This window comes from Malus sylvestris, chromosome 12 (assembly GCF_916048215.2).
Source record: "Malus sylvestris chromosome 12, drMalSylv7.2, whole genome shotgun sequence".
Taxonomy (NCBI): Eukaryota; Viridiplantae; Streptophyta; class Magnoliopsida; order Rosales; family Rosaceae; genus Malus; species Malus sylvestris.
Window position 1 is genome coordinate 26,157,685 of NC_062271.1, and position 22,157 is coordinate 26,179,841.

Consider the following 22,157-nt stretch of genomic DNA (forward strand, 5'->3'; position numbering starts at 1 on the left):
TTCTTTATGAACTCTACTACTTCACAGTTTAACGTTAATTATGTGCCAACATTATAAAACATGTGTCAAAAACATGAGTTGACAGAAATCCATAGAGTCCAATTTTTAAAATAATCTCCTTAGCATTTCTCTTATCTATTATACAAACGGCAGCAGAAGTAGTACCAGAAAATGCAATAAAAAATTAGTAGTACCAGAAAATGCAATAAAAAACTAACTATGACCACTTTTACTACAATTTAACGGTATTTCTATTCATTTGTTTGATGGCCTAGATTGTGTGTTGCCTCAAGTTTGGATCAGTTTTTTTTTTTTTTGAACAAACGATCTTTTTTATATTAAAGGGGAGGAAGATGAGCTTAGCCTCACAATAAATTAACAATAATGTAATTCAAATTCGCTTTTAACGATAATCGAATTTAAAACTTCTTATTTACAAATGAAAAATAATACTTTTAGGCCAGTGGCTTTGCGTCCTTTAGTTTTCAGAGTCTCCGCACCATCAAACCCTGTGGAGTTTCGCGATGGAATGATTAAGCGAATAGCCGCCGTTGACTTGATTTTGTATTTATGACGCCATAATAGTAGGTGGTGACGGTATGTGAACCGGATATGTGGGCCCTACCAAAGTGCTGATAGGGAAAGGACAACGCACGCGCTGTGGACCGAGGAGTCACGCCCGTGAACCGAACATGCAGCACGTGTAAGGGATGTCGGTTTTTAGACTAAGAAAAACGAGTGGGACGGTGTTGACTAATTATATTGGCTAATGATTGAAACCATGAATGATTAACATGTTAATCAGGAGACTAATCAACAACAACGACGACAATTAATATGAATTAGTTGAGTGAGGTTATCATTGAATATTTTACAGATGGAGGACGTAACAACTCAAATAAGATATGGTTTTCTCCACCTCAAACGCTGTATATGGGTTGTAATAGGATTGTGGTACATGCATATTACAATTAGTAGATGAAACGTTTATAACCAACTAAGCTAATAAAATAGACTAACTTGAATTGAGCTGAGCTAGAAAATTCAGTTTAGTCGAGCTAGCCTTGTACGTATTTCTTACGTTGAATGCCAAGAAGGAATGTGTATTAGGAGTTAGGGATGTGTTGGAGAGAAACTTCGATGAGATGTTAAATGTCCGATTACAACTGCAAACAAAGTTATAGTCTTGTGGTATTTCTTTTCTTCAATTCTCTTTATAAAAGCGGTAACGGAGAGGGAAGAAAAAATTTATGACCTCGAGTGTAAAGGTATATGCTGTAAAATATCTGAGCTACAAGTCTTTTCCGTCTTCCTCACAATATAAGACCATCTGAGTTCGAATCTGTCTCTTAATTATTTGAAATCACTCATGCCAAAATCCAAAAATATTTGAGGCCCAATGGGCCTTTTATGGACCACCGAAAGTGAGAGAAGTGGAGGAGTCCAGGCCCAAGCCCAACGCAAGGCTCGAAGCAAATGACTCCGATACCGTAGGCCTTATCTAAATTTCCGGCGCAATTTACAGAGAAAATCACACACCTTTGCTTCTCAAACAATCCACAGCCATGGCGGGAATGGCTACCTCCTTCAACGTCTCCTCCGCCTCCTCCATCCTCAGCCGTCCGTCGCAGCTTTCGTCGCTTTCGTTCTCGTCCAAGCCGTTCTTTCTTGCCATGCGGAGTTCTTCCCGAACCCCCCTGCGTCTCGGATTTCCCAGTAAACTCCTTTTACTCTCTTACTCTTCGATTTTACTTTTTGCTGAGTTAAATTCATGTAATTTTGGTTCTGGGTCAGTGAAATGATGCTTGAATTGTGAAAATTTCAGGGATAATGGCTTTTTCCAGCAACGATATAAAAGTGGGTTCCAACATTGAAGTTGATGGGGCTCCTTGGCGAGTTATAGGTAATTATATTATCTTCCTCTTCTAATACTTTTTTTTTTTTTGAATTTTTTTAGTTAAAGACTTAAAGTCGAAAATTTTGGACTTTGTTCTTATTGGGTATGTTAACATATTGAGTTTTAAGGCTGTAATTCAATTTTATTATGTTTCTTTTTGTTTGATAATTACCAATTTTAGTACTAATCTCATGGCATTTGTGTTTGTTTTTGGGTAAATTTTACGATAGACATACTTTAGGGAGCTTGTATCTTTTAGTTGGTTTATGAGGATCACAATGTACATGTTGGTTTCTCATGGTTTTATGATGGGTATGCGAAATAGGGAAAAATCGAAAGCGTTTTGAATACCATGATGCTAAGCTGATATGAAAACCTTTTTCTTTCTCTGCGTCATGCTTTCGAATCATGTCTTTTGCTTCGGGTAGGGGGATATTGGTACGTCAAGAGTTGCTTGTGAAGTTCCGGTTGAATATAGGTGTACTCAATTGCCATTTGCCTCTATAACTGCGGTGTCTGTTTTTGTCTGTCTAATATTCCTAATGAGGAGGTTTTTCTTATCTTCAGGGAAACAACTATTTCCATGATTCATTTTTCAGTTGAAGCTTACTGGTTTGCTGCCTGTTGCCTTATGTAGAGTTTCTTCACGTGAAACCTGGGAAAGGGGCCGCATTTGTAAGGACCAAAATGCGCAATTATGTATCAGGAAACACTGTTGAGAAAACATTTCGAGCTGGCAGCACGGTAATGTTTATTGATCAATCATTATTTCTGTGTTCAAATGTATTTGAAGTTTAATATAGTATTTTTTTGCTAACACGTATAATAAAGTCAGCTTAATATGTAGCGTTTGACATGGTCTATTTTTGTATTTTTTGCAAGCAATTTAATCTCAGAACCAAGTTTGTATATTCATCTTAACTGATCGCGTGGCATACTTAAGTTTAGTTGTCTTCAAACATATGACATTGTTCAACTTTCAGGTTATATTTGATATCATTTTGTTGTTAAAGAAAGAAAGTTTTCATTTCAAGCATGGAGCGCGTAAAAGTGAGTATGGTAGATGTCTATACAATGACATATATACATTCCCATGTTTGATTGTTTTTGCAGATTAATGAGGCAAATATATACAAGGAAACAAAGCAATTCGTATACAAAGACGGTCCCCAGTTTGTCTTCATGGACCTGGTATTCTTTGTCAGAGTTTCTAATTTACAAAATTAAAGAGCCGTTATTGGCACTCCAAAACAGTCGTCATGCACTCTAACCAAATGATAGAAAAAGGGAAGGAAGAGTGCATGATGACTATTGTGGAGTCCTTACAAATCGAGTATTTGGGACAAAACAATGCTCCTCACTTTAGTGTTTAAGACCCATAGCATCTATTCCTGTTATCAAGGAAGCTAGCTGATTCTATTATCTTTACACAATATTCATAAATATCTTTATTTTTCTATCTTAAACATTTTTTTTCGTTCACTTGTCTCAGACTACCTACGAAGAAACTCGTGTAAATGAATCAAGTATTGGGGACAAAACAAAGTGGCTGAAAGAGGGCATGGACTGCAATTTGCTTCTTTGGAATGATAAAGTACTTTCCTTATTCTCTTTTAGCAATCCATTGCCTTTCAAGCTATTAAATTTCCAGTTTTTTCCACAAAGTTCATTATGCACTAGATAGATTGTGCCAAGACAGTTATTTTTTTCCGAGATGCAGCTCTTGGGCACTACCTAATGAACTTTGAGCAGCAGTCTCAAGCAATGTATTTAAATTCATTGATGTATAGTTTGTGATTATACAACTTATATTCATGCTGAGCCGAATCGTGATTGTTTGTATCATAATTGTGGTCTTTGAAAAGCAGTCTGCACTTTTTTTGTGTGCTTGCAGCTTATCGACGTTGATATCCCCATCACAGTGCAGCTGAAGGTGGTTGATGTTGATCCCGGACTTAAAGGTGACACAGCTCAAGGTAATGCAATTTATTTCCTCTTGCAAATTCCAAAGGACCAAATTTAGCATGCAATTGGTGTAAATACCCATCAGTCCATGTCTTGTTTAGGGACATGAAGGCTGGTAAAATGTCACCGGACAAAAATGCGGTTACAGGGTTAGGCCGAGTAGATTATTTGCCTAATTGATTTATCGGGTTTTAGAAATACTTAGAACTCGCTATTGCACCTTCTCTCAGACTAAAAGTTTGGAGAAAGGAATATCTCCTTTTTGTGGAATATCCATATTGTGTTTGCAGTTTTTCATTACCAGCAATCAAAGAAGGGGCCACTCATTTACGTTTTTGAAGGTCCATTTCCGTTTTCCGCTTCATAAATTCACATATCTTCTACATTAACTCTGCGCAGGAGGTGGAACAAAGCCTGCAACTCTTGAGACCGATGCTGTTGTCTTTGTCCCGCTGTTCGTTAATGTAGGTGATGAAATACTGGTGGATACCAGAACCGGGCAATACATGACCCGAGCTGAGAAAAATTAGTAAATTTATGCCTCAGAGATTTGACAGCTTTGGCCGGAAAATTTTTGTATTGTATTTTTGTTTACTATGCAGAGACTTTACTGCATTTGATGATAGAGCCTAGAAATGTTATGTCCGTACATCAAGTTAGTGGCAGGTTTTGTAAACCCTTCAAACTCCTGCTGTAATTGATTGGCTTATTTGAAGAAAGAAATGGGCAAGAGCAAAATTTTCTCATTGTTTAGGTATTTTATTAGGAATTACACCTCTCTTCAACGCAGCGCTGTAAACGCTACAAGCGCCGAGGAAAGTCCCTCGTCGATTTAACTCATGAATTACAGGGTTGTGCGATACTCTACTGGTTGCTCTACCACCTTCATACATGATGCTCAAAACTAACAATGCGTCGAATACCTTTCCCTCAACACACAGGCCTTGAATCACATTGTTAAAGGTGACAATCCACGGCGAATACCCTGTTCGAACCATCCCCTGCAAACTGACCAGAGCTTCATCCACCTTCTTTCCCATACAAAGACTCTGGATCATGAGGCCATAGGTACTCGCATCGATACCCGAATGCCCGCTCCTCATTCTCTTAAACAATTGGTGTGCATCTTCCAGGATGTTTTTTTCCTTCCATGATCTCCTACACAACCCTCTAACGAGATTGTTCATCAATCTCTCCTCCACTTCAAAACCATTTTCCACCATCTCCTCATAAACCCTAATCGCATTCCGAATTTTCCGCCATTTCAACAATCCATGCAGCAAACTGCTGTAAGTGATACAATCTGGAATGCAGTTCATCTCCTTCATCTTCTTCGACACATTGAGCCCCTCCATTGGCCTCCCTTCCTTGCAGTACCCATGAAACAGAGCATTGAAGCTCACCACATCCGGAATCAATCCGATCTCCATCGCCTCGTCGAGCAATTCCATCACCTCATCCGATCGACCCACTTTGCAAAATCCATCCATAACAGCACTGAAAGTGTAAATATCAGGTTTTACTTCATTTTTTTTTTTATCCTCATCAGTATATCATATGCAACCTCAACTCTTCCCACATAGCATAACCCCTTCAGCAAGCAATTGTAAATCTGAATTGTTGGCTTCAATCCAACCCTACCCACCACCTCCAAAACCTCCATAGCCCTCGCAATTTACCCCTCTTGCACAACGAATTCACCAGGACAGTAAAAGTTGCAGGATCTGGGTAGAACCCATTTTCCACCATGTGGATTAAACCCCCTCTAGCCCCATCCAGATCGTATTCACCGCAGTAACACCTTAACAGGAAGGAAAACGTCACAGAATCTGGCACCAACCAATGAGCTGATGAAATTTCATCAAACAAGCTCAATGCAATGTCAGGTTCTTCTGCTATGACTAAAGCCATCAGCAGAGAGTTGAATTCAGATACGGTTTGAAAACAACCATCTTTTCTAAAACACCAAGAATTTCACTCCTTTTTTTTTAAGGGCAGAGCTTTGATTCCGTCAATGAAATTCTGCACCTGCAATCTGCTGGCTGTGTCGTCAAACCCCAGATTTGGGTTTTCGAATTCGGACTGTAAGATGTAATCTTTTGAGGGTTTCTGGTGGGTTGTAGTGGGATTTGTAGCTGAGGATGAAGGTGCTGCGAGGAAAAGCAGCTTACCGCTGTATTGGGTTCTGGAGAATGGAGATGGAGGTGGAGGTGGAGGTGGAGGTGGACAGTGGAAAACTGTGCAGGGGTTGGGAATGAAGAAGGCATCATAGAGAGGTCCATGGATAATTCTCTGGAGTTCTTTCTGAGCTAACATTGGAACAACGTAAAAAATATCTAATTTTGGGGAAAATTGCTAATTTTGATTAGAATTGGGAAAAAACGATATCAAATACCATGTCGTTTGTGGAGAAAATTGTCCCCATTTGGATAACCATGTCATTCATACGCTCACACTGAATGAAGTACACTTCGAGAGTTGGTGAAAGTGACTCTTTCGTTATAATTTCTTCGAACAGTGTAGTTGTGTGAGTGAATATACGAATGACGTGGTTCTCTAGGTGGACATAAGAATTTTATCGTTTATTAATGCAGAACATGGTACGAAAGAAACTAATCTATATCGAGAAAGTTACTTTCTTACATTAGTATTCAAATTACTTACGAATTGTCATATGTTTTGGTTTTTTCTTTAGAGTTTGTGAATTACTTAAGAATCGAGATTATGCTATAGTCACATTCCGTTGTGATTAGCGTTTGAATCCCCACCAATGAGTAGAAGTTTGCAACATTTCATGTATGTATATCATGTAAAAATGTGCATAGAACTGGCACTTACAAGAGGAATTAAAAACATGGAATGAAACCCCAAAAGTTAATACAAATGTTGGAAGTTCAGACAATATATAGAGTTACTAATTCTCAAATGTTGCAACTTTCAAAGGCGTACAGATCTACTAAATGTCTTCCAAAACCTGGGGTCTTTGGCATCTGGGATTGGGAAGTCCTTCTTTTTGCCACTCATTCTTCTCAGAATGGGTTTGATCATCTTCTTCAGAACCTTGTTAAACCCCGAGCCACGTCTCTTCTTCGCAACCAAATGTGGCGGTGATGGTGGTGGTGGTGGTGGTGGTCGCGACGGTTCTGGTGGACCTTGAGTGAGTAAAAGAGGAAACTCAGACCGAATGTACATCGGCTCGGAGAGACTCCGACGCAGCATTGCCTGGTTGAGTTGTAAGTCTACGGAGAGCCTCTCGAATTGGTCGAGCAGAGAGCTCTTGTCGTCCCCAAACTTCCACATTTGCACTTGATTTTTTGCTTCAACTACTTCCTTTATTGCCTTCTTTGCCTCCTCCATTTTTGCACATTGATTGGGGCAGTGGCAGTGAGAGTGTACTAAATAGTATGGTTTACTTTCTTTTTTTATGTGTAAAAAATTAAAGTTTTTTTTATAACTAAAATGGTCTATAAAATTGTCATAATTCGTCACTTTGATATTTGAGATTTAAAATCAGTATAAGTTGTCCTTGCTATTGTCCATCGTCAATCATTTTGATCATTATGTGAAAATTTTTCGATAAATTAAGGGTATTTTTGTTAAATCAACTAATAGTTGTCCCTCCACTTGAACTAATAGTTCATTCAGTTTAACAGAGATTTTTCACAAAATGATCTAAATTATTGACCGTGAACAATCTCATTGATCACTTCTATTGAGTTTAAAGCTCAAAGACTAAAGTAAAGAATTATGATAATCCCAGATATCATTTTAAATAAAAAGCCAAAAAATAAGGACTCGGATTCATTTGAAGTGTGCAACGAAGCAAGGAATATCACCAACATGGAATCTGAAAAGGCTCAAATTTTATGCAGTTGGTTGCGGCTGTCCAAATATAAGTGCTCCAAACAAAAGAAAGGTAAAGTTTCCAAAAAAAAAAACAAAAACAAAAACAAAAACAAAAGCAAAAGAGAGGTAAATGTAGAGAACATTAATATGGGAAAGGATCCTCTCATGATCCCCTTCTACCAAATCTACCTAGTTTGGTATTCGGGTTGTTGAAATTTAATTCAATGACTACAAATAGAAAATTTCTTTAAAAGTTATAATAACTATAATCGTTGGATCAAAATCCAACAGCCCAGATCACGAACTAGATGAATTTGGTTGAAATGAATCCGAAGTGGATCCATTTCCATTAATATGTACCACATTAATCTAGGGAACTTGTACGGTAAGTATTGCACTAGACAAAAGTTCTACAGTGCACCAGTGCATTATACTACTGAATTTTGAGGAGAAGGATTTTCTCCCTCTTTTTTTTTTCCTTCTCTTCCCTCCCCTCCTATTTAAACAGTCATGGTTAAGTCACGTCAATATCTTATATTAATTTTTTATAAAAAGAGAAAAACAAAATAGAAAGTGTGAGAAGATAAGATAGAACGAAATAAAAAGAGGAAGAGAGAGAATCCTAGTCCGGAGTCATAATCTAGCGGTTGAAACACGAATTCGTCCTATACACTTGTCTATTGCAGAAAAATCATGTACCATGATCAATTACAATTTAAGATGTGTTTTTACTCCATACTTATCAAAGCTAAACTCTTTTCACTGTTGAAGGCTTATGCAGCACAAAAGTAATCAAGATTCATTTGCAATTGCTTTTTCTGGTTTTTGGTTTTTTTCTTTATGTCTTTTCTGTTTTATTAATCTTTCTAGTCAAGATAGATACTTATATACACACTTCTTTTCTTCTTTGAACAGTCCTACTTATTTATGTCTCTTAATATATTATTTATTTATTTAGTTCGAAGGGTAAAATAAACAAGAATGCATACAAAATTAGTGTGCAACAATCACTTCTTATTTCAATATGGTCCGACGATGAAGCAGATGTTCGTACTTTAATAAAGAGCAAATGTCGATAGTTTTCGGTAATGTGCTTATGATCACCAAAAAAATGTACAAACATGCTATTCTTGCATTTCAAAAATATTGATGTGCGTTCTTTCTTTGTAAACAAAGGAAAAATTAGTATCCAGTCCCTAGTTACTAATGTTCATTGACTGAGATCTTATTAGTTTTTAGATTTTAATCAAATTCCCTAACATTAATGTATTAATTAATTTATATGTCAATTATATAAATTTTTAAAATAAAAATTAGTAATTGATTTAGGATTTTAATACTCACACCCTTATTAAACTCCTTATTAATTTTCAATTCAAAACACTTACAAAATAAAAAATATATAAAAAAGGATAAGTTTGTACCCATTAATTTTTTATAAAATGATTTTCAAATTTTTAATCTTAGATGTACCCATTCTTAAATACACCAATTTCTTATATGTAAAATGTACTATTTTTAATATAAAATGTACCCATTTTTATATAAAATTCATTCATTTTTTTCTTTCTAATCCTTTTATTGAACTTATATGGATACTTTCTATTTTATTGATTAAAGAATATATCCATGTCAAGTTTAATGGAAGAAATTTAATAATGTTATTAAGCCTAACAATTTTTTTTTTTTTGTGTTTCTGAAAAATGTACTCATGTTTTGGTACAATAATTTTTTGGTTAGTTTTGATGAATGTACCCATGTTTATACATATATACACACACACACACACATTATATTAGAGAGTATAATTTATTCTTTAATATTTTTAATCCCATACATTATGAATTTTAATTTAAAATCTCATTAATATAAAACAACCACAAATTTCTGTTTTTAATTTAAAAATATAATAATCTAAATAGAAATACATTATTACATTAATGTCAGAGACTTTGATAAAAAACTGAAAACCACCAAGGTTTCAGTCAAAGAACATTAGTAGTTAGAAATCGCATCCAAAGTCTCCCTAAAAAAAAACCAACATCCTACACAAAAATTTATGTATTTCAATAATTCAATTATGAAGCAGACGTCCCTTAGCTATAACCAACAATGTATTTATAACATGTCAGTTATAATTTAGTATCAAGCTCACTACTTATATCTGGTAAATCCAAAACCTATGCCCAAGTTTTTCAAACAATTTTGCAAATCTAGTATGGACCTCTTTTGGGATGCCCAGTTTTTCCACGGTCCAACCAATGCCCTAAAGGCTAGGCCCGTACGATTCCATACAAAAAGCCCCATAATCATTCATATCATAGTTTTCGTTTTTCTTAATGTTACTACATCTCTTTTCTTTTCAAAACAATAGATTTTATTAATCAATTCAAATAGCAATGTTTACATTCTTAGCAAGAATATTGAATAAAAGTTTAAAAATAAGGTTCTAAAAGACGCTAGGCATTAGAGCAAGTCCACCCCTAAGGACTTTGTGCCAGCACCCAGCGCATTTATCCACTCAAGTGAACAGTAATAGACCCCAGTGAACAGTAACAGACCAAAGCATCTCCATCCCTAAAAAAATGCACTGGCACCCAGCGCATTTATTTGGTGTGTTTTTTTTTTTTAAGTTTATTTCGGATATGATTTTTAACCAATTTTGGATAAAATTTCAAATAAACTTAAAAAAAACACACTTAAATAAAATTACATACTCATCAAATAAACTTAAAAAAAACACACTAAAATAAAATTACATAAACTCATCAGATAAACTATAGAAAGAAAAAAATAATTTTTTTTAAATTTTCTGTATTTTTTAATAATTTTTTTGTATTTTTTAATAAATTTTAATTAAGTTAATTAATCTGGACCGTTGATCTTTGATCGGACGGTCCAGTTTAAAAGTAAATTTTAAATTTTTTTACTGTTGGAAATCCAACGGTCTAGAAAAACTAGCCTTTGGAAATCCAACGGCTATCATAACGCCATGTCGCTGAGCCCAAGTGGGCTGACACATTTTCAGGAAAGCCTGAAACCCACTTGCGCCTTGCGCGCTTGTGTTGCACGCGCCTGAGAAACAGGCCAGCTTCTTGGTCAGTCCAAAACGTGCTGGGCTGTTGCCTGGCATGGGCTGGGTGCCAGGCAACTCCACGGGCTGGAGCAAATGGACTGAGGGCCAGCTTGTTTTTTGGACTGAGGGCTGAGACATTTTTTTCCCGGTGGAATTACTCTTAGTCCCCAGGCACTAGTCGGGCGCGCGGGCTGGGGACTAATGCCTAGGCAGTTAGGCAGATTAAGCAGATTTAAGTAAAGCTTTTATATTTCTTGTAAATGAGTGTTTGTTTATACTGAATATATATATATATATATATATATATATATATGTATATATATATTTCATCATAAACTACAAAATAGAATGATATGTATATTATAAAGTATTGGAATATAATGAAAACATATAGGGAACAAACATATAATATGTGTTCATTTAAGTGAGTGACAACTTAAGTGGGTGCCTAGGCGGGTTTGAGCGGGTTAGGTGGGTGCCTAAGAGGTATAGGTAGACACCTCAGCAGGTTTAGGAGTCATTTCATAATTTTCAAATGCCTAGACATTAATCTGAAAGATGACTGTAAACATGGAAAATTCCTGAAACGAAAGAGACAAGAACGACGTTGGCAAACAAATATTTGTATTTGATGGTTTTGGGTTCCAATCTCTCTCAATTTTGATCCTCTGATTCGATCTCCGTAAGGTGTTGATTTGTGGATGTTTCGTTGATCCAAGGGCCGTCGAGGCTTGATCTTGGATGAACTGTTGGAAGTTTCTTCAAGGGGCGGTGGGCTTGATCTTTGAAGGTGGATTTGAGCGGATCTTCAAGGAGTCGTTGGGGCTTGATGTTGAGGATGAGTGTTTCTTCAAGGGTCGTTAAGGCTTGATCTTGAATAACGGTGATGAACGGATCTTCGAGGGCTTTTGGGCTTGATCTTGAAGAACAGTGATGAACGGATCTTCAAGGGGCTTTTGGGCTTGATCTTGAAGAACAGTTTAGATGTATGGCTTTGTCGACGTTTGCTGATCCAAAGGGCCGTTAGGGCTTGATCTTAGGATCAGCGGGATGATGAACGAATGAACACTTTCTTCAAAGGCCGTCGGGGCTTGATCTTGAATTGGTGGATAATTGTTGATCCAAAGGGCCGTTAGGGCTTGATATTGGAAGAACGATGAACGAAGAACGAAGAACACTTTCTTGATTCTTCGGGAACCTAGATGCTTGAGGGCTTCAGAGCACATAAAGCATCTCATACAGCTTCAACTTCCATGCCGAGGCTCGACTGCCATCAATCCGCACGTCGTCCTCCCATTTGAAACCATCCAGCATTGTACCTCGCTGCCCACACCGTACCTATCAACGTCCCCCCACTTTCGCTAGCAAGATTGAAGCACTTTAATTCCCGAAAACCTAAACCCCCACTCTTTTTTGTTTTCATTTTTTCCACGAGACCCAGCACAAACTGCCCCCTCTCTTCCTTCCGGATTAAGATTTTCTCTCCTCCTCTCTTCATCTCCTTCCATCATCTCCTCTCACATTCTCTATTTAGTCTTTCTCTTTCTATAAAAAAATTAATATAAGATGTTGACGTGATTTAACCGTGACCATTCAAATAGAAGGGGAAACAAGAGGGAAAAGAATCCTACTTCCTTCCTTCCTTCCCCACCAAAATTTAGCCATTAAGCTGTCCAAACTCATTGCATATATTTGATAGGTAGTTTAAAGAAGCAAGACATGACATAGTTCGGAAGAGCCATTGCCACAGCTTTTAGTAATACTTCTCCCCCCCCCTAAAAAAAAAACGTTGTTCTTCCCATCCATGAATTCGATGAAGAAGATTGTGATGTACATTCTCAAAAATATTTTATGAAGCCCACTAGATCACTATTTGGCCAAAAGGACATCAGAATGGCTAAATATGGTACCCTTCTCAGCCCATTTTTTGAGATCTTGTTCCTCAATTGCAATAATTGATTCAAATTCAATTGCTAGATTTGAAAATATCCAACATTAATATAACTAAATTAACCAATAAATTTAAAGAAAAACTAATGAAAAGTCTTCCATTTTAATGAAAAGTCCTTTTTAAAGATATGGTGAATAGTGTCAGGGAAAGGTAAAATGTGGTTTTTCGTTAAATGTGGTTTTATTAAAACTCCCTAAATTTAAAGTATAAACTTAAAATTAATAAAATATTAAGAAAGCTATATTTAGCATTTTCGGTTGGAAATGATATTTGAGTATAACATGACACTCAGGGTTATAAGAGCAGCTCCAACAGGTGCTCCTGCTCAAAGGACAGGCTGTGGAACAGGGCCGAATAGGCTGGGGGATGAGGTCCAGCGTATGCGAACCCAAGGGACAGGCCAGGCCCGATAGCGATTGCCAGCCCAAGAGCCCGAAGGTCATGTGATGCAAGGCTAACGTCTGGGCGACGTCAACCATCATCTCCTCTGCAACGATTGGAGATCCGCTTCTAAATTGCCTAGATCCTGGAACGCTATGCTCATCAGGAAACTTGGTCTGGTGAACAACCACAACTTCTTCCACGAAAAAGGTGGGACCGCCGTGGACTCATCGTCGACAGCGTCGTCGAAGTTTAGGATCTTCTCCCACGCCTCGAATGCAACCTCGTCGTCGTCGTCCCATGTCGACGACGACAACGACAGGGACCGCAGCTACAGCAGGTCGTTGGCTTCGTTATCGTCTGCATTGGGTCGGATTTTGTGGAGTGTGGAGATGGGACGATGAGATGCCCGAGAGATATAATATTAATTATAGTATTAATATAAATAATAATATAATATTAATTTATACAAAGTAAATAATATAATATTAATTATAAATAAAAAAAATACTAATATTTTATTACTTATTGTCAAGGCTATTCAAATGCAATGGTGAAGATGCGAAAGGCAGTTACTGTCATGGGCGAAGCTACAAAGGAGCAAGGAGTGGCGGTCGCCCATTTTTTCGTCGGAAAAGAAGCCCAGAAGCGAGTAGCCGTCCCTCTAGTTAGTCAGAAAACTTGCAAACGCCCGGTGGTTCCTCTGCTGCTGTACATCATCCGGTGTGCGTAGGCCTTCATTTAAAAAAAAAATCCCAAGTACTATTGGCCTATAGCGAAGAAATAAGACGAAATATGGGCATTTCCGGTGCGAGCCGGAGTTGCGTTGCAGAAGCGGCGATTCAAATGATTCACGAGGAAGAAGAAGGGGGCCAGCTATTTAAGTTGAAACGCACAGTTTCATTTTTGTTGTGGCTACCAATGAAAATACAGCTACAAGCCACTTCTGATTGTTTTCTTATTTTTTTATAATTATTTTTTAAATATTAACAAAAGATTTCAGAGCATTAATTTGATTAAAGGAGACTTTGGATGCGGTCCTTAGTTATAAATATTCTTTGATTGAAACCTTGTTGGTTTTTAATTTTTGATCGAGGTCCCTGAAATTAATGTGATAATTTATTTCTATATACGTTACTATATTTTTTAAATTAAAAATTAGAAAATTTAGTTGTTTATATAAATGAGATTTTAAATAAATAAATAAACATAATTTGTGGGATTAATAACATTAGTAAATTTCTTCGATTAAACTTGACATAGATACATTTTAAAATCAAAGAAAAAAGAATGTACCCATATAAGTTTAAAAATGGATTAGAAAAAAAATTGAATAGATTTTATATTAAAAAAAGGGTACATTTTACATATAACAAATTAGTATATTTAAGAATGAGTACATTTTAAGATTAAAAAGCTTTACATGAATGGGTACATATAATTAGCATGGGTAAAGCAAAATAAAAAGTACAAATAAAAAAAATATATGGGTACAAATACAAATAAACTTTAAAAAATATGGGCACAAAAAGAAATTAATATATGGATACAAATTAAAACTGAAAAGAAAATTGGTACAAGTTAAAAAAAAAGAATTACAAATTAAAAATGGGTATAAACTAAAACTAAAAATATATGATAAAAATTTAGTCATAAATATAAATATATTAATTGTAACATTTTTAACAATAAATGAATATATTTAGAAATGTAACATCCCACATCGCCCAGGGGAGTGATCCTTAAATGTATATTCACATCCCTACCTAACACGAGGCCTTTTGGGTGACCCGAAGTTAAGCGAGTAGCGTGCGAGAGCAATCCCATGATGGGTGACCCACTGAGAAGTTGCTCGTGAGTTCCCAGAAACAAAACCGTGAGGGCGTGGTCGGGGCCCAAAGCGGACAATATCGTGCTACGGTGGTGGAGTGGGCTCGGGAAGTGGTCCGTCCCGGGCGGGGATGTGAAAATTGGTATCAGAGCCTAACCCTGGCCGTGGTGTGCCGACGAGGACGTCGGGCCCCTAAGGGGGGTGGATTGTAACATCCCACGTCGTCCAGGGGAGTGATCCTTAAATGTATATTCACATCCCTACCTAGCACGAGGCCTTTTGGGAGCTCACTGGCTTCGGGTTCCATCGGAACTCCGAAGTTAAGCGAGTAGCGCGCGAGAGCAATCCCATGATGGGTGACCCACTGGGAAGTTGCTCGTGAGTTCCCAGAAACGAAACCGTGAGGGCGTGGTCGGGGCCCAAAGCGGACAATATCGTGCTATGGTGGTGGAGCGGGCCCGGAAAATGGTCCGCCCCAGGCCGGGATGTGACAAGAAATAAAAAAAATTATTATTGAAATAATCTAGAGTTTGGAGTTTTAATCAATGAAATAGCAAAAAAGAAGGATGAGAACTAATTTCTCCTTTTATTAATCTAGAGTTTAGAGTTTTATAAAAAATAGTAACTCATTGTAAGAAGTGTACTTTTCTCATACTATCATATTCACTAAATTATTAAAATAAAAATTTTGATAATTTTGAATGTTATATGTTAAATAATAAGCTTAATTAAATATAAAATAGAAGCTTCAATACAAGTATAATTTTTTAAGGTGTAAGACACTTATGTATATGATATATACATAATAAATTTACTCAAATACGTCTAGGTTTGCGCCTAGGCGTTAGATGATATATAAATAAATTTACTCAAATCTGTCTAGGCGCTAGGCTTCAGTTCGCCGCTCGCCTAGACCTAGCGTCTTTTAGAACCCTTAACCTTAATTATGAACGACATTAATATTGTCTACTATCTAAAAGGATTTGATTGTCTACAATTTTTTAGGACCTTTTACGGTTTTAAATTCCACCCATCCTTCCGACTATTCCTGGCTTCGCCACTGGTTACTGTTCATTAAGAGCAATTATTGTTCAATGGGTGGATTGAATAGTGAATAGCCTGGGGGATGGCTCCCACGCTGGAATTGCTCTAATTCTGAAAAGAACTACATTTAGGTCTTGGCCTAAGACAAACAAAAAGGGTAAAAATGGATCTCCCTGTCTCAACCCTCTCTGGAGCTTTGATGTAACCAAACCGCGTGGTTCCCGTTTATTACAACGTTGTATGTTAGTAACGCGTTCCTGGAGCCGTGCGCAGAAAATTTGCGGGAATCCGAAAGCTCTCATACTGCCCGCAAAGAATTATGAGGATCCCTTTTACCACGTCAACATCGTATCAAAGGTGGCACACTTGGCAGTTTGCCACGTGTCAAAAAAATGGTCCAATTGGAGCTCTTTTCGTCTGCGAAGAGGCTGACTTCTGCGCCGCACCTAGCGTTAAGTCTCTGCAAATCACAGTTTCCCCAATCTAAAACCCTAAATTTCAATCCAAATCTCTAAACCCCAAAGTGAAATCCTAACACAAATTCATAAATCCTGCAACTTTATCCCCAAAATGCGATTGTCCGGATCGGGGTTCGGATTAATTTCTATGGTTTTGGCGCGGAGGACGTGAATCCGATCAGAAAACGAGCACAGAATTCCGAATTCAATGGATAGAATCGGTTTTCTGGCGGTGTTTTTCATCGTCTTCGTCGTCGCCGATGTTTCCGATGCTGCTGCTGCGCTCTCCAAGCACAGAATTTTGATTGGTGAGCCTCAAAACGACAATACGACAGTACCAGTAACTCTCTTTCCCTCTCCAGATTCTGAATTTCTATTTTTTTTTAGTTCAAACTTCGAAAATTTACTTGTTTTCGAAAACTTTAGGGCAAGGAGGGTTCTCCGGTGCCTAGTCCGCTGCTGCCTCCTACGGTGTCAAGTTCTGGTGGAAATGGGTCGGATACTAAGCCGGTTGATGACCCGAGTAAGGAGAAAGTGGAGTCTTCGCAACCCGCGAAGACTCCGAAACCGAAAGTGGATCAGGGCCCCAAGGTGGGTTTGAATAATGATACTAAAAAGGGTGAAGGGAAGGATGTGGAAACAGAAAAGAAGCATCCAGAGCCTGCCAAGACATCGAATGATGATCCGAAGCCGGATACCGACAAGGTCAAATATAATCCAAAGGAGGACACTGACAAGGTGTTGAAAGATAATCCTAAGGAGAAGGAGAAGGATAATCCAAAGGAGAAGGAGAAGGAGAAGGAGAAGGATAATCCGAAGGAGAAGGAGAAGGAGAAGGAGAAAGAGAAGGAGAAGGATAATCCAAGGGAGAAGGAGAAGGAGAAGGAGAAGCAGGAGAGCTGCGCTGGGGTAACCAAAATCAAAACATGTGCGGTCAAGGATGTGGCAGTTGCTTGCATTAAGAACTTCAGTAGTGGTAATGTGCATAACTGTTGATACTATTTCGCTGACATTCTACACTATTTGATTTACAAGAAAATGTGCAGTATAGTTTAAGGGATATTATTATCTATAATGGTTTTACAAATTAGGATGTTGAGATGGAATTCAAAGATGAAAACATTTTGGTGACATCGTTTTGCTTGCTTGAGTATACTACATAGGAATACTTGTCGAGTACATTTGTGCTATTGTTAGAACGTAGAACTAGTTATTGGTTGGTTTGTAGTGTCTACTGTGTGAAAATCAAAGCTTCTTATTTATGCAGCTGCAAATGGTCGAAAGTCATTTCTTGTGAGTACTATATGTAACACATTTTTTTGTGTGGAAAGGCATTGCCGTTCAGTACATGTTCTTTATCACGATTATATAGAAACTTGGCTTGCTCTATGACAATAGGCTTGGTAGTAAGGCATTTCTTCTTAATTAAGAAGTTTATAAACATGATATCTGAACCATCAATCTGTAAATGTTAACACATTTCAGTTTTGATTTATCGATCAATGCCGCTGGGCTCTAGGTCACTACTTCTGTAAGATTAGTTTGAAATTATCTGGGGATTCTGTTGGATATTAAAAAGCTTAAAGGCGCCCCCCTGTGTCAGTTGCATATCAGACTTGGTTTGATGTAGTAGTCACATCTACCACAATCTTGCAGACTGTTTCTTTGACATTTCTAAATATTTAATGCTTTTTCCAAAATTCCGGCTTACATTGTTGCTTTTTTTTTTGGTTTTTGCTTGGTCGGCCTTGATTTGGGCAGTTTATTGAAATCTTTTGGACTTTAAAGGAAAAAATTATGGCTAACGGAGTTTAATGAATATAAAGAGGCAGAATTAGACCCGATTTCAGTGTCTAAGATGTATCATAAGCTATGTACATTTTACAAAGCTATTCTCTGATGGAGAGGTATTCTTTGAAGTTTTCATGGTAAAGTGAGATGTTAAATTTCATTTATGCCATGTGAAATTGCATCTACTCTTCATCACTCTGTTTTGTATGTTATTTATTAAAGCTGTGGATCAGATGGTGGAGATCAATCAATACCATCTGAACTCATAATTATTAGTGAGATGAAAAACAATAAATTTATTTTATCTTCCCATGTTGCAGGGTCCAAAGAAGTGGCCATTCTGGTTCAAAACGTAGGAAACAGCACTTTGAACGCAACCCTTTCTGCAAATGGTGCCAGCAAGGTCCTAGAGATTCTGAAACACCTAAATAGAAAGGTAAAGATCATAGGATTATGCCACAGTGTTCTTAGGATAATCATCGAAGCTTCAATATTGGATGACAAATGCTGTTGTATCCAACAGTGAAAGGTCAATGCACATAAGAGAATTCCTCGTCTTAATTCTGCTACTTTGTTATTGTTTTGCCTGGTTGAGTGTTTTTTTTCTGTTGTGATTATATAGCTTTTCTTTCTCTTTTCTAAAAAAAAGCAAAAATCTGAAATTCGCCATGTGATGACATAGTTTTCACATTTGGATTACCTGTCTTGCACCTTTTCTTCTTTGTGTGGGGTTTCCAAACACAAGAATGGCAGTCTTTTGTAATTCTGTGGGATCAGCATATATTTTTGGATTGGCCTGAATGTGTAAAAAGGGGAATGAAACATGATCAATAAGAGCCCATTTGGTAACGTGTTTTTCTTCTCGATGAAAGAAATTTAAAGAGGAAAGGAGCGTGGAAGGGAGAGACGAAAACAAAAACATAGGCTGAAGACCAGCTGAATCGGGAATACAGTATAAATTATGGCTGTATGTCGAAGGGAGGTGGAAAAGTTTATGAGATGGACATACATTCTGCATTATCAGTGTTCTCCTTAGAAACTTAATATTGAAAGAACCCTGTTTGTGTTTAGATGACCAGCTGAATTGATAATACCATGCAAAAGACTTTCCTGGATGCATGACCTTACTACAATGTCTTACCTGCTTTTGACTGGTTCATGATTTGGTGTCATGCATGAACCATGGAAATTATACTTTGTGTTTTTCTGTCACTGTTACGTTGGAAGCTTACATTCGCCTATTTTTTTTTATTCTGAAAACAAAGTTGTGCCGTTTGTTAATTTGTTTTTGCAGGTCAATATATCAATTGATCCGGGTAAAAGCACCAATATAACATTAAATACTGGAACCGGAGAATGTAAGCTTCATATAGATCCTCCCCCTCCGGCGTTTCCTTCTCTCAAGACCATAGCGACCCCAATCAATGGTGCCTACTTCTTGATTGTTGCAGTGCTAACTTTTGGAGGAACGTGGGCTTGCTGCTTGATCAGGAAGGGGAAAGAGCGTACTGGAGGTGGAGTTCCATATCAGGAACTTGAAATGGGATTGCCGGAATCTGTTCCAGCAACCGCCGTGGAAACGGCTGAAGGTTGGGATGAAGGTTGGGATGATGACTGGGATGGAGAAAATGCGGTGAAAACACCTGGGGATCGTCTGGGAAGCATCTCTGTGAATGGCCTTACATCGAGGGCTGCAAACAAAGATGGGTGGAATGATTAGTTAGTTTAGAACAGCCAAAAGGGTGTCCAGAGTAGAGTTTGCCCAAAAGAAAGAAGAAAATGGAAGAAGAAGGTAAGACCGATGAGCACAGAACAAATTAGGATCGAGATACAGAATGTAAAACGTTTATTGACAAACTGCGTTGTTGAAACAAGCGGTTTTCGTGTAATAGTGAGTTCCCAGAAATTAGGTCTGTATAAGTGATTCATTTTTACTGTAACTGCAACCTTGAAATGTTTACGTGACTCGTTCTATAAGCAAATACAGCTATACCAGTTCAAGCAATAAGTTTGGGTAGAAAAACATGCAGAGGTTGATTGTTTGGGTAATTTCTTTCATGTCGACATAATTTAGTAGTTGGTTTTCTTCATACTTTTAATATAGCGAGTTATCTAATTTAGACACTAACAGTGGCCGATATTCTTCCCGGGTTTCCCCAACTACAGCTCGGGCAATTTCTTGCAAGCTAAGCCACGAAACCTACAAAGCTCCAGGAACCCATTGCTAGAAGCAAAAATATAAACAGTAACAGAGAAGTAAAAACAAGTTGTATGGAAAGCGCTTTGTGGTCCAACTCCACGCTCTCCATAACCACGCGAAGTAGCAAATTCAGATCATCCGCTGAAATAAACAAAAGAGCCCGATAAAATGATTTTTAATAGAGAAGTCACCATTTCCCAAGTGGATATGGAGAATTATAGCCGCAAAAACGACTAAAAACGTGAAACCTGCTAAGCAGCGTGATATTGACACAACAAAAAACAGGAACTGCTGAGCAGCGTAGTATTGACGCATCAAAAGAGCAGGTAGGTAGGTAGGTAGTTCCAAAATCCCAACTCTTATCAAATGCCTTTGTCTTTGCATTTGGTTTCCGTGTCCAAGTAGATAGCTGGGGGGACCCAACTGGAGAAACAAAAGGCAAATTGGTTTTGCGGCTGTCACTCAATCGCAATAATTGAAAATATACCAAAGAAGAGAATACAGATTTTAGATGTGGTACTATGTACTTTCCCTTTATTGTTAGCAGGTCCCCATGAAGTTGATATCACATCACTCACGTCCCTATCTGATCTCCAAACTTACCCGGAGTATCCGATACTCTGGAACACCGAAGAATTTTGTATTTTTCTACTTGTACGTTACATACTTTCCTTTCACTGCAGCTTGTCATCCATGCACAGGTGCACTGCCACAACGCATTTTCGAATGTAGGTAAGTTTCTTTCGGAAATGAAAGTGACTTTTACACATTATTTTTAACCTCATACGTATAAAAGAAGGTGCGCATAAAGTGAAAAGTGATATCTAGAAAGCACTCGCTATTTGAACGGGAAAGTTTGAAAGTAAAACAATTATAATTAAGTCACTCAAGGGCTCGATACTGGAGGGGGATTTGAGATTGAGTAGTGCTCAAGGGGTCTCGAGATGGCTCGAGAGCTGTTGGTGATGGCAACGAGTGACTATATTTCTATATCTTTAAAAAAGAAGATCATGAGTCGTAAAGTGTTGATTTTTCAAAATTTCCCTAAAAAAAACCTAACAGGGATTAAACTACTTGGAGTTGGGACATGAACAAAATACACTACCCTTAGGTATGATGATTTTGCATAGTGGCTTAGTATTGTGCCCTGTTTGCCCCGACAGGAGTGTCGAACTTGGAACATAGTCTCACACTCTCACTCACGCATTTTTTTTATTTATTTAGTTTTTTCAAAAGGGAGGTAACTGGTGACAAGCTACGGTTATTCACTCATTCCAGGGCCCGGAAATACTTACAGAGGCATTTCAGCCTCCCTTGGCCACAAGTCTGGCTTCCACACCAACAGTGGGTTTCAAACCTGAGACCTCTAGCTTTTAGTTTTAAGGAAGCCTTATAATCCATCATTTATCACTTGACCATTAGTTTTTGATTCACTCATGTATTTAGGTCGTTAGCGGAAGCGTGGTGGGTTCTATCACTCATTTCGTTTGGTTCCTCGTTCATTAAAACACCAGACAAAAGTAAAGAAGCAAATGCGACAACTTTCTCCTCCAAAAATGCATCCATCTCCAAGGTGGGGTTTCTTTTTCTTAGTCTTGGCCTTAATCAATTTACCAATATTCTATTATGTTTGTGTATTTTATACGAGTTTTTTGTCATTAAATTTTAATCATTGGATCTTCAATCAAGAATTTGATGACAAAAAACTCTAGTGTTT

The 22,157-nt window shown here is 37.6% G+C and overlaps 2 protein-coding genes and 1 pseudogene across 2 annotated transcripts; 2 read left to right on the top strand and 1 right to left on the bottom strand.

Annotated features, from left to right (window-relative positions):
- The first annotated feature begins 1,500 nt into the window (after positions 1-1,500).
- On the top strand, positions 1,501-4,608 carry LOC126594048 (uncharacterized). Its single transcript, XM_050260248.1, has 7 exons — positions 1,501-1,716; positions 1,826-1,903; positions 2,535-2,641; positions 3,011-3,088; positions 3,390-3,491; positions 3,792-3,873; positions 4,262-4,608. Exons 1-7 carry the CDS (start codon positions 1,566-1,568, stop codon positions 4,390-4,392), a joined length of 729 nt encoding a protein of 242 aa, XP_050116205.1. The 5' UTR covers positions 1,501-1,565; the 3' UTR covers positions 4,393-4,608.
- On the bottom strand, positions 4,586-7,219 carry LOC126592303 (pentatricopeptide repeat-containing protein At5g41170, mitochondrial-like; annotated as a pseudogene).
- A 9,198-nt stretch (positions 7,220-16,417) lies between these two features.
- On the top strand, positions 16,418-20,248 carry LOC126594049 (uncharacterized). The gene is made up of 4 exons (XM_050260249.1): positions 16,418-16,789; positions 16,876-17,425; positions 18,561-18,676; positions 19,535-20,248. Exons 1-4 carry the CDS (start codon positions 16,658-16,660, stop codon positions 19,958-19,960), a joined length of 1,224 nt encoding a protein of 407 aa, XP_050116206.1. The 5' UTR covers positions 16,418-16,657; the 3' UTR covers positions 19,961-20,248.
- Positions 20,249-22,157: the final 1,909 nt, after the last annotated feature.